Source organism: Sinocyclocheilus rhinocerous, unplaced genomic scaffold, assembly GCF_001515625.1.
Source record: "Sinocyclocheilus rhinocerous isolate Xijiao unplaced genomic scaffold, SAMN03320098_v1.1 scaffold2269, whole genome shotgun sequence".
Taxonomy (NCBI): Eukaryota; Metazoa; Chordata; class Actinopteri; order Cypriniformes; family Cyprinidae; genus Sinocyclocheilus; species Sinocyclocheilus rhinocerous.
In genome coordinates, this window is record NW_015628756.1 from 67,548 (window position 1) to 80,564 (window position 13,017).

Sequence of the window (13,017 nt, forward strand, 5' to 3'; positions counted from 1 at the left end):
TCTCTTCTCAACTTCTTGTTTTGACTCTATTTCTACTACACGCCAAATCCCACCGTTCCCCGCGGGTCTCCCGCGAAATTTTCTGACCGCCCACTCCCGCCCGCAGCAAAGGTAAAACCGCCCGCTCCCGCGAGATTTGCGTTGGGTCCCGCGGGAGCCCAAACCCAATGCAGCCCTCTACTGCAGAGCACGCTTCAGCTTCCACTCTCAGCACAAACGATTGGATATGCATCTAACAGCTCACGTTTGTATAGGTTAAACATTTAAACTAACATTGTTATATGCTTGAACTTTTATATATAGATTTTATTTTAGGCAAGTCCTGATGATTTGAGAAGGCTAAATTGATCAAACATATAGGCTATGATCAAGTCACTGTCTGCCGCTGGCCGTTACTTTAAAAAAAAAACGTAGTTTTGTTCTCATCCGGCTCTCCGTCAGCGGTGGGCTCGGGCATGCGCATCGGGGAGATGGTGGGCTGGGCTCTGGGTCAGGAGTGGCACTGGCAAGATACTCCTGGGAACAGGCGAGGAACAGAACTCCATTTCTCACCGGTGTCCGCTCCACAAAGGTGGCGAATTCCGCTCGAGGGCCATCTTTTGACGATTTCGTCCGCGCTTCGTCCGGGTAGGTGGTGAGATGGGCAATAGCCAGAAACAGTCATGTATGACCCTCGAGCGATTTTCCCCCCTGCTCCAGCAGGAGGAGGATGTATTCAGGGCGAAGCAGGGGATCCAATGGGGCACACAATGGAAACAAAAAAAAGAGAAACGAGAAACAAAACAGAGGGGAAACACGCAATTTAAACTGTTCTGGTCCAAGATTCTGTCACGTTCACCTACAGAGAGGAGCGAGGAGACCAAGCGTAAACGAACACAATAGTCTTTTAATCCAAAATCCAAGGGCATACACGGGGCAGACAGGAACACAGGTAACACATGGGTTGACGTACAATCTCGGACAAAGACAAACAGCACAGACGCCAACTTAAATGCAAGGGATAATTAACAAACACAGGTGCACTGAATGACTAATTAAACTAAACGAGGACAGGAAAACGACCATATAAGGAACACCAGGAACAAAGGAGCAAAACACAACTAAACCGGTCCATGATCCTGACATTTAACACCAACATTACAAAATCTATACATATATCCTTGTGACAACTTCCCTGTGTGATAACTAGCTTATTGTACAATATTCATTACATATAATATCACTAATCTGATATAATAATATAATATAATATAATATAATGTAATATAATATAATAAAACTATATAGGCCTATAGTAGATTTTACTTTTTTAATTTGATAGAATTTGAAACAACGTGTCAATCGACCACATGTACAATGACTAAATTTTCCAAATATAGAGCACATAGAATGACTTCACTGTGTTTGAGTGAGTGATGTCTCTCTCTCTCTCTCTCTCTCTCTCTCTCTCTCACACACACACACACACACACACGTAAATTCCTCGCATAGCGCTATTGGGGAAAGAGAATGAGAGGGAAGGAAGGGTGAAGATTCAATTTCTGTCAACAGAAGGAAACGCAGTCATTTTATGCCAGTAACAAAACTCTGCTTTACACTGTCTGCTATTCACTCTGGTCAGCTGATCGACTCTGGACTTTATCTGTGATTAACAACATCTAATGGGATTAAAGAGGCTCAAGTTACCGATGCGTACAAGCGAACTGTCGTAGCCCGTTATAATAAATTGCATCAGACATGCATTGAGGGAACGCCTAAACTTTTTGACGGATCGATGTGCGTAAATTTGGATAAAACGTCCGACGTCTTGACATCCGCGCACCCAGCTGAAGAAAAACGAAAGGAGTATGCTTAGGATAATATTTTAACTAGTTACTTGATATTTGTGGAGTTAAATCCTTCTACCACGTTTGAAGACGCAAACGAATCGAAACCGTCAGTTTCCTTTAAACAAGGTAAACTCATATTTATTATCCTTTACATGTGTGGGTTTCCCCTCAGACTCGACCATGAGTCAGTTTGACTGACTTAAATGCTGTTGAAGTTGAGCAGAAGGATAAATCCACCCATTACAGAATGCTGGAGTGAGGGTACTAAAGATGGCATCGGCGATTTTTGAGGGCACATCCCTGGTGAACATGTTCGTAAAGGATTGTTGGGTTAACGGGATCCGCAGGCTCATCATTAGAGGAGAGGAAGAGGAGTTATTTGAAATAAGGACTGAATGGTCGGACAGAAATATACTCTACCTGCACAGAAGCTCCTCAGATTTGGGAAGACTTTTAAAAAGACTCCTGGAGTGTTTCCCCAAAGACAGGCGATATTTATTAAAGTCCCCTCTGATAGAAGGTAGGTGTCAGAAGTGTTATTCAATTCTACTCGAATCATCTTCTATTCTATTCTATTCTATTCTATTCTATTCTATTCTATTCTAAAGTCGTTACTGTACTTAAGTACCGTTTGTCGTTTACTTGAGTTATTTAATATTTTTGTTTACTTTTACTTGCTACATTTAAAAGAGAAAATGCTTTTGCATATAACAGCATTTCTGCAGAACCTTTTTGCCTCATCTGCGACTGCAAAACGCAATAAAAGTCTTTACTCGATTACACTTAATACTACTCTTCCCTACGCTTGAAAATCTGCTGTAATTATCCCAAGAAGCAATTTTAGCCAGATTAAAATTATTTTTGTAAGATGTAACATAATGTAGTAAGGTTTATTCAGTCATATAATAGTATTTAATGTAGAACAAAACCAGTTTATTTAGCACAAGGTTACCTAACAAGGAATACTGTGTACTGTACTCTAATTTCAAAATCCAGATGTTTTCCACTGAAATTATCCACTGGAAGCAAACGTGTTTCTTTGTTTGGGAAAAAGGTTAAATTATTCTGCTTAATAATTCACACTGGACTAGATACAGTGACACACAAACCAGACCTATCATGTGGTTTCTTGGCTTTTGAAACAGATGAGTCAGTGAGTGACTAGAGCTTTCTGAATATAGAGCAGCCTTTTTTAGATTTCACATGCCAGGACAGGCCATACCACATATTGAGATTAAATTGTTAAAGTAGACTTAAATTATACTCCGTTCATGTTCAAAGGAGAGTAAACATCGAGGACCATAGAAATGAGCACAGCTGAAAATATGCAGTTTGTTGTGGAGAACAGTATCTAGCACAACGTTTATGTTTTCCATAAAGGATGCATCTGTTTAGCTGATCAAAAACTGTACCTATGCTCATATGATGCTTCAAAAACGCTTGGCTCAGAAGTTTCCAATCTATAAATCTATTAAATGCGAGTGGTCTGGCTTCATTTGTCTGGATTCATTGCTGAGACTTTCAATTGGGATATTCAATGTACTTTTTTAAAGAATTGGTCTGATTTATGTTTGTTTCACTATTTTCAAATTCAACTCCACAAACACACACATTTTACTATTAAGTCCTTATGTCATAAACATAACATTGTGTGTGGGAGTAACAGAAACTGACGAATCATCATTTTGACAAGCGTATGGTATGCGCCCATAGGAAGAGGGAAATTTGCCTGTAATTGAAACTGCCTGTAATTGACCATGAAAACTCAAGTTTAATATTTTTTAAAACGAAATATATAAAGTTACAGTGAAATAAGATGTTGGTTATTATTATCGTTTAATACATTACATCCATTTGGAATATGACCAACTTCTCATTGGGTGGGCCACAGTTCAAAATGGGTGGGCGTAGCTTCGCCACTGGTCTGTAGACATCAAGGCAGAGTCAGTCTTGGAAACCATGTGCCAAAGGACTTTTTTATAGTGGCTACATTGCCTGACCTTTGTCCCTCAGACAGAAATAAGCATTCCCAACCTTTGAAAACAATATCACCAGCACCCCAGAAACAAGACAAGAAGGAAATTACTCACTTCCAGAATACTGACCCCCCACCCCTTTCCACCCCTCTTTCAGTGTTATTTTTTGTACCTTACTCTCTGTCATCCAGATGTTATTGGATCTAGAGTTTGAGTCTGTGCTACTACTCAGGTTTTTCTGTTTGTGTCAGTGTTGTACAAAAGTCTGTTTATTGTACCTTCTCTTCATTGTCCAATCCTATGCTGTTCAAAAGGTTCAATTTGCATACATTTAGTTGCATGTATGCAAAAATAGCCTTGAATTGATACCTATTTGGCTCATTCCGACTGCTTGTTTTTGAGTTAAAAAGCATCACCTTAGCAACAAGTGAGACATAGTAATAAGGATTTTTATACTGTACAAACTGTATTTTTTCTATCCCCTTACCCTACCTCTAAACCTACCACTCACAGGAAACTTTCTGCTATTTTAGATTTTGAAAACACTCCATTCTATATGATTTATAATCTTTTTTCCTCACAAGGGCCAAAAATGTCCCCACATGGTCAAAATATACTGGTATTACTATACTTATACATTTGGTCCTCATAATGTGAGGAATACCAGGTATACACGTACACACACACACACATACAGTGGGGAAAAAAAGTATTTAGTCAGCCACCAATTGTGCAAGTTCTCCCACTTAAAAAGATGAGAGAGGCCTGTAATTTTCATCATAGGTATACCTCAACTATGAGAGACAAAATGAGAACCATTTCACACAATTCAGAAAAACAAAAATGTGCAGGAACTATAGGCCTGTATTTATAATATTATGAATGAAATGTGCGTTATTTGGAAGAAAGTCGAGGTGTGACTGACTTTAGCCCACTAATTCCACTGGAGTATTGCTCTATACAGTGGATCCCCCGTTCCCTTGTCCGTTCCATTTGGGAGAGACCCAGAGGTGAACTGTCCCCCGCGCCGCGCCCCTTTCCCCTTCCCCCTTCTCACACAGCTTCTGTGCATGGCACCTTCTCAGCAAGCAGGGGAGCCAATTTGCCAATTCCCCACACAGTGAAATGATAGATAATAGAAAACCGCTTCGTGGCTGCGGCGCAGAGGATTGTTTTTTTTGTTTTTTTTTAACTGCTCGTGCCGCCCCCCATGTATCATGAAAAAATGCCGCCCCGGGTGGCTGCCCGGTTCGCCCGTGCCAAAAACCGCTACTGCACACATACATACATACATATACTTCATATATAGGCACATCTCACATGCACGATTTTTCAAGCAGAAAACGTAATGGAACTTCAAGCGGAAATCAAATGGAACAATAAAAATCCTCAGAAATGATCACTTTGATCAGTTCAAGCATATTGCCCAATGCATACCTTCAACATGCTTTGTTTACGGAGTTTTGTACATGACAGTTTTGATTCATGATTGATTTGATTCATGTTTTTTAAAATCTAGTTCTGCACTTGTTATCAGTTGTTAGTCAGAACCTTTAGAAACTTAGCTTAACTTAACTCTTACTGTATCTTTCTGTTGTTATCAAAGTCTGCTTTTTCTGGTTTGGACTACTGATGCAAACATGTAGATCCATGGCTGGATAAGTCTAACAGTCCTAGTGGATATATGTAGATAACGGGTTAATGCTTTACAGTTAAATAAACAGACATGACTAGATATGTTTGCTCTTATTTCTGTATTTTTCAACATAAGACAGGTTTCTTGTGAAACAGTTTTGTTCTTATCAGTTCTTGAGTTCAGTACATCTGCTTTAGTGAACTGTGTGTTTAGCCACATCATGCTTGTTTGCAACATCACTATATACTGAATAATGTTCATTTGAAAGTGTTTTATTGTGTCTGAGGGGCAGTTTGGTAAATGGGAATGCTGATTAGGGGAGAAAATCATGAACACAGTGACTTGAGAGTGTCTTTTTAAGACCAAAATTTCTACCCCATATAGGCTTAAATCTTTAGCCCACAGGAAACAGACACTTCCACAGCAAATCCTGACAGGAAGAACACCAGAAGAGCATGGATATCTGTTGGGACAAACAGCATAATTGGATTAAGTCACATTTTAGCTTGTATCTTGTTTGGGAAAAAGCGTAAGCATCTTCCTTAAAGGTGCACTATAGGATAGGATAGGCTCGTACAAAAATAATCCCTCTCAATCATTACATTATGATCCACTAGAAGTGTGTGGTAGTGTTTGTATCTACAGAGACATTGTCCTTTGCCTGTATTTTCTTATGTGATTCTTCTATTGCTGTGCTCGTTTCTGGGCTGCAACCTTTGACCAGTGGGTGTGTGTCTGTGTCTGAAGCTCGGGAAGCTCCACTTGTAGAGTCTCAACACTAAAACAATTCGCTATATGTTGCTATTGCCTTGCTAACTTCTATCTGTAACTTAGCAGATTGCTAGGCATTGTAATTACTTTTTTATGATGACAATTATTGTTTGTAAGCGAGATAGACTGAAGACAGCTCACTCGCAAAAGTACAGCCAGTCATCTAATTATTAGTGTAACTATTTATTAATATTCACAAAAAATACCATTTATGCATAATGAACGCAATATTTGAAAAAAATATTTGCAAAACACCTAATTTCTCATTTTCCTGCAATTCGTCCGCTTTTGACTTGCTGCAGGTTGGGCTGTGTGTGTGTTCTGGCAACTGATATCATGTCAGGGGGTGTATACCTCTGATGGTGTTGAGCCTGTTCACGAGGAGGGACAAAGTTTGAATATTGTTTACAAACAGTAAATGAAAATCCTGCATAGTGCCCCTTTAATCATCTAATTTTTTTCCCTAAATATAGATTATTTGCTGCAACGTGAATGTTCTTTTGCATCTGTCTGACTCATGCTCCCGAAGTTATCAAACTTCTACAATTCTTTGTATAACATCAGCTGAGTTCAGTTTTCTGTCCACAGTAACATTTAAAAGCCAGTGACTTTTTTCCAGTGTTTTTTTTGTGTGCACATTTTAAAGATCTATTTTTTAAAGTAAATATTTCTTTGTATCTGTGATATGCATAAATTGGAGGATTTTTTTTCACATAGGTTGTATCTGTCAGCAATCCAAATCCTCTGATTTGTTGTATGTAAAATATTTAATTTTAACTGTATGATAATGATAAACATGAGTTATTAAAGACACAGTATAACTCAGCTGTGGCTGCTTGAGTCAAAATGATCCAAAGCTGATTTAATGACCTAAAAATATACTGCCCTGAGGGGTGATGTCATCAGCATGAGACATTAGTAATGAATAGTCATTACATCAGTGTGGACTTTTGTGGACTCTTTCACAGTCTGAATAAGAAGAGGCTGTTGTGTAAAATTTTGTTTGTGACTTGAGATTGTGGTCGTTGTTGTTACCATCACTGACATCATAATTACAGCTCTGGGTTTGGTCTGAAAGATTAGACACGCTGACCAAAAACAACACAGATTCGTCATTGTTTTCAGTCTGACTTTCTTTGAAATACTCGAGATTGTTTCAATAATCTACAATTTGCCCTCCAACTAGTGCTGTCAATTGATTGTTTTCACGAACTCAGCCATACCATCAGCCAGGGGCGATTGTAGGATTTTCATTTTAGGGGGGCACAGCCCCCAGTGAGGGTATAATAATAATAATAGCCTAAAAAAAAATATATATATATATATATATATACATATACATATATAAAATAAAAAAAATGTTTTGGGGGGTCATATACTAAACTTATTGCAGTATTCCACTGTATTGCATAGATAGGTATAACATTTGAGTACTGAATAAGCCAAATTCAAGTCTTCATGATCACTCACACACAACCTGTTTAATTCAAGTTTAATTAAATTCAAGTTTATTTGTACAGCGCTTTTCACGATACAAATCATTGCAAAGCAACTTTACAGCAAATTAAGTTTCTACAATATTTAGTGGTAGCTCATCAGTGGTGACTGTCAGTCAATGTACATATGGCAGAAATGTACGGAAAAAACAAACCTCTTTACCACATGCACTGGAATATATATTATATTGAAAGTTACATTTTCAAATGAAAATGGCAACATCGTTTTATAAAGTATGCGTTCATATGTGCTTAATTTTCGCTGGAGGAAACAGCTGTGGTGTGATGAGGAGTGAAGGCAGTGAAGGCTGCAGTAGTTGGGGAACCGATTATTGCTCCCCCAGGATATTTTGTAAACTGGATTTATGACAAAGAACTGCACAGATGCAGATATTATAACAATCGATAAACACGCACCTTGTCCTCTGTTTCTCGCTCTGCGCCGCTGCGGATTGAAAAAGAACGCGCTGAAAGACGGGGAGGAGCCGATTGAAGTCTGCCGCTATTTTCATATGAAAAAATGGCCTAGCGATGCCCATGCCATCAGCAGCAAATCCTGCAACTCCTCTCCCTCTTTCACCATCACGGGAATATAAATACCCTCAGTCATTCCGTTATCTGCTCTCCAGTTTGTGACTATTGTAATCCAGATTGTAATCCAGTTAATTAGATAATATACTGAAATATATATAAATTAACCTTAAAGCAGTAGTGAACCGTGACTCTTAAACCTAGGTCCTCTCTCCCTACACTCGTCGGGGGAAAAAATAAACTACCAGCCTAGTTTACGGTGTCTTCTTCTAAAAGTCATCTTTGACAATTCCACCTTTGAAACAAGAGGCTAATCCAGCCTTAATCTGGTCACACACCAGTCGAGAAGCACAGCGCTGCGCGCATCACATTTAAAAAATTCGAACACATTGTTTTCTATGAGTGTACGACTGTCCGCAAATCCCAGCTGCATCTCTGGGTGCAGTTTCCCATTAAAGTTTTCCATTAAATTGCATTATATTTGTCCCAAATTATTGTTAATGTACATAATGACTTCGTTCTAGGCTGGAAGATTGTGTATTGTGCAATTTTCAGCGAAACGTTTGTCTTTCTGTGGCTCTAATAAATTCCGTGATTTATAGACTGCAAGAGATCGCACTTTTTCATTCTGTTTGCTCTGTTTTTCAATCAAAAGATTATTATTATTTTTTTTTTTAAGAAGTAGTTATAAAGTTAAAACTGTAATATTGTTGTCACAGTGTGTGGGAACAAAAAAAAAAAAACTTTATATAGCAAACAGCTGTGTGAAAATATTAGCAGCACTTGCTGTTGCTCCTCAGAGAATAAATCAATGCCTGACCTTACTAAAACACTTCCATATAATTTGGCACATCCTCTCTTGAATGCCACTCTTATGAACCACATCACTTAGAAGAAATGTCTTCATTTTTGTAAAAACTGCTTTGAATGGACAGATAATGGGTTGAGTATTGTTAATACAAAGGTCAGAACCTTTATCAGACTTGCTCACATTTAAACCAACCTTTTATAAACTAGGCAAGATTTTTTTCTATGGTCCCTTACATGTTATATGGTGTCAGATAAAATTGTTTTAGGTGTTGCCTGAAAGTGATATCGCTGCACCCTTGTATAGACTACATAATGATTAGTAAGCTCATAAAAGAAGTGGTAAAATAGTTATTGGTTTGTTAGCCAATTAGTCAATGAGCCACATCTCATTAGAACTGCACATAAAATCTTGAGCTGAGAGGCAGAATGCTGATCTGATGAAAAAGGGTGAATATGCTGATATATTTGTGCTCTCACACAGGGCTTGTTAAGATTAAAGAAGCAAAAGACATTGAGACAAAGCTAAATGAAGTGGAGCTACTGTTGAAGAATGCCATTAACATGCCCTGGAAGGTGAGAGATCTAACTGATGACACCAGCAGGAAAAGGGCTTGTGCATTTGAATGCAACAAACAAGAAACATGCCTTGTTATTTTACTTTATTACCTCTTGCCAGCTAACAGCTTAATTTAATTACCTGAACATCTTCCTGAATGGTTTACTGGAAGTGTTATCTTAAATTGCATACTAAAATTATGTTTTCTCAGTTTTCTAGGTCAGAGGTTGTCTTAACATTCTTTGAACGCTCGCAGCTTGACCAGGTCCTGAGGAACGACAGTGTCCACAAAATTCAGCCATGCTTTCAAAGTCCAGTTAAGATTTCAGGTATAGGCTTTTAATGTTAAAATGCTTGAATATTACAATATTATATTATAGTGTAATATCGTTACAATTTAAGTAATACAATTAATAGTGCAATTATTGTAATACTTTAAAAAAATTAAAGGAACGTTTAATCATCACAGTATAAAATCAAGGCCCTGTCCACACAAACACGGATATTTTCAAAACCGCAGCTTTTTGCGGTTTGGCTGTTCGTCACCACACGCAAACACAGTATCAGGTCACTGAAACCGAACATTTTTGAAAACTCTTGCCAGGGTGAATTTGCAGTGTTGTCGTGTAGCCAGTGAAACTGGAGATTCTCTCTCTCTCTCTCTCTCTCTCTCTCTCTCTCTATATATATATATATTATACTGTATCTGTACAATTCTTAATAAATCTATATGTATACAGAATCTATATGAAGATGATTTTGTCTGTTTGATTTATGATTGTTCACTTGACATTTCTGCAGAGATCATGAGGTCTAATGGGTTTTGCCTGGCAAACACAGAGACCATTGTGTTTGATGAGAGCATTCTAATGGACAAAGAGAGACCCTCTTCCACTGACTCAGCCCAGCACTCGTAAGTGTCCGACATTGCCTCTGTCATTCCAGTCCAAGTCTCAGAGTAGGCTACATAACAATAACGGAAATGTATATTGATAAAGCTTTGTTGTCAGAGAGCCCTGATTACATTCATATAATGAATTTTTGCATAGGCCATTGACAGCATGCTTGTGGTAATGTTTTTCTTGAGTGCATAGTAGTCTGTCACACACAGGAAGTAGTACTTCCTTCCCTGGGTGTGAGAAGGAAGCTCTGGAATGAAACTCCAGACCCTCCCTATTAGATGTTCGATGAAATTACTCCCACACTAATACATGATTTACACAGTTCCTCCGTCCATCCCAAACACTGTTGACTAATATATCATGTGAAGTCATCATCATCAAGATTTTTTTATTTCGGTTCTCATTCACAATTTCATAATAATTATACATATTTTTACAATTTTACAAAAACGCTTATTTGGTACTGGTGAAAGGGGTTTTAATTAAAGTTGGCTGTCTATACAGTAGAAATGAATTTTTTTTAAAAGCTGCTAGCTGACTAGAGGGAACAGTGAAAAAGGACTGTGGTGAAAAAAGGTAGCTGTAACAAAAGCCCTGGAGCTGTCAAAAAGTCTGCCAGACTTTTGCTGACTTTTGCACTGGCGGACTTTTGCCGAAAAATACAGTAAACAAGCATATCTTGGTGCAGGTAACATGGAAAAATAATACACATTGTTTTTTTTACTCATACTACCATCAATGTAACAATTATGGCTGGTTGAAAATCTGTGAACGTACCCATTAAGACAATATTTCTTGAAGGATTAGTTCACTTCCAGAATGAAAATTCTGTCATTGTATACTCACCATCCACTTGTTCCAAACCTGTATGAGTTTCTTTCTTCTGCTGAACTAAAAAGAAGATATTTTGAAAAATGTTAGTATCCGAACAGTTGATGAGCACCATTGACTTCCATAGTGTTTTTTTCCTACTATGGAAGCCAATGGTGCTCATCAACTGTTCTGATTTTTCAGAATATCTTCTTTTGTGTTCAACAGAAGAAAGAAACTCATACAGGTTTGGAACAAGTGGAGGGTGAGTAAATGATGAAGTGGAAGTTCTGGAAGTGAACTAATCCTTTAAGACCTTTATACCAAAAAAAATGCACCCCAATGTTTCCATAAGTTTGACTCTTTCTAATTTCAAACAGTCTCCGAATACATTTGGGAAGTAAATTGTTATGTGCCCATACATTATCTATAATTTTTTTTAATAACCAGATCATCACATTTTAAAGCATTTAATTAGACAAATTGTTGGTTAGTCAATTTAAAATCCTTCTCTCTTCCTTAGCATATAAATGTGATTTTTGTTCATATTATGTGTATTTCACTATATGGTACCTCCACACAGAAGGATGAATGTATTTCTGTGAAGTACTGTGAAGTCCTGTTACAGCTGAAAAAGCAAACATGCTTCCTTTATGCTTCCTTCCATGCTTCCTATGATGCCTTAATATACTATCCCAGCAGGCAGCTTACTAGGTTTTGGAGTTATACTGTATTGTTTCTTAAGATTTTTTTAAATGGTTGAATTATCTCTAAATATGCAGGTATGATGAGGATGGGAGAGAATATTTGGATCCTGTAGATCAAGACCTAAGTGACGAAGATCCTGAAGCTTACGTCACTAACCTGTCCTACTACCACCTGGTTCCCTTCGAAACTGACATCTTGGAGTGACGCACACAATTCTGCATGGGTGAACATTTACAGGGGGGCACTGAATCCCACCTAAACAGTGCAGATATCCAGCATGTAATTTCTGCCAAGCGATGGGATGTGCCAACGCTTAGATGCTTTATCTGATTAGTATCGTTTATGATGGCAGAAAGAGTCGGAATGCAGAGATCACTACTAGCTTCCTGCTTTGACTTTGTCCATCAAATTTGTTGGCCTGATCCCACAATGATACCGTATTCACCCATGTGCCTCATTATTCAACCTAGCTGTAGGCTGTAGCCATGAAAACGTACTAGGAACCAACATAAGATAGAAATAAGCTGCTATTCCTGGTGTACAGATTGATGGTGGCCTGAAAGTTTTGTTTTGTTTGTAAAGTCAAGGCTGTACTGACTATTGTCATTGTAACTTAAAATGCTGATTTAAATAGCCAAAAACTGAAAAAGGGCATATGTTAAAATGGCAAACCCATTTCATCAGCTAAAACCTGCTTTATTGATCTTAGTGTTAAAGGCACCGGGGTTAGCAAAATTAAGTTTGCAGATGTATAGAGATGTCTTTCTTGTCAGAGAATTTAAATTGCTTTCAGAAGATATTTTTATTAGCTTATGGCCTCTTTTCTACTGAATGACTGTAGACAGTAGCTGAGCTTTCTTCTTTTCTCTTGAAAACAAAGGGCTTGCACACTCACTTGGCGCATGGCTCCTAGTCCACACACACACACACACACACACACACACACTTGCATTTGTGGTTTACGGGGACTCTCCATAGGCGTAATGGTTTTT

General features: G+C 38.1%; 1 protein-coding gene across 1 annotated transcript; it reads left to right on the plus strand.

The window, feature by feature from the left end:
* The first annotated feature begins 1,519 nt into the window (after positions 1–1,519).
* On the plus strand, positions 1,520–12,984 carry LOC107738456 (PX domain-containing protein 1-like). Its single transcript, XM_016550215.1, has 5 exons — positions 1,520–2,349; positions 9,531–9,622; positions 9,817–9,934; positions 10,407–10,518; positions 12,100–12,984. The coding sequence occupies exons 1-5, from the start codon at positions 2,100–2,102 to the stop codon at positions 12,227–12,229; spliced, it is 702 nt and encodes a 233-aa protein (XP_016405701.1). The 5' UTR covers positions 1,520–2,099; the 3' UTR covers positions 12,230–12,984.
* Positions 12,985–13,017: the final 33 nt, after the last annotated feature.

Coding starts and splice junctions, on each gene's coding strand:
- LOC107738456 (XM_016550215.1), top strand. CDS start 2,100: ATGGCATCGGCGATTTTTGAGGGCACATCCCTGGTGAACATGTTCGTA. Junction 9,623..9,816: donor CCATTAACATGCCCTGGAAG/GTGAGAGATCTA, acceptor ATGTTTTCTCAG/TTTTCTAGGTCAGAGGTTGT. Junction 10,519..12,099: donor ACTGACTCAGCCCAGCACTC/GTAAGTGTCCGA, acceptor CTAAATATGCAG/GTATGATGAGGATGGGAGAG.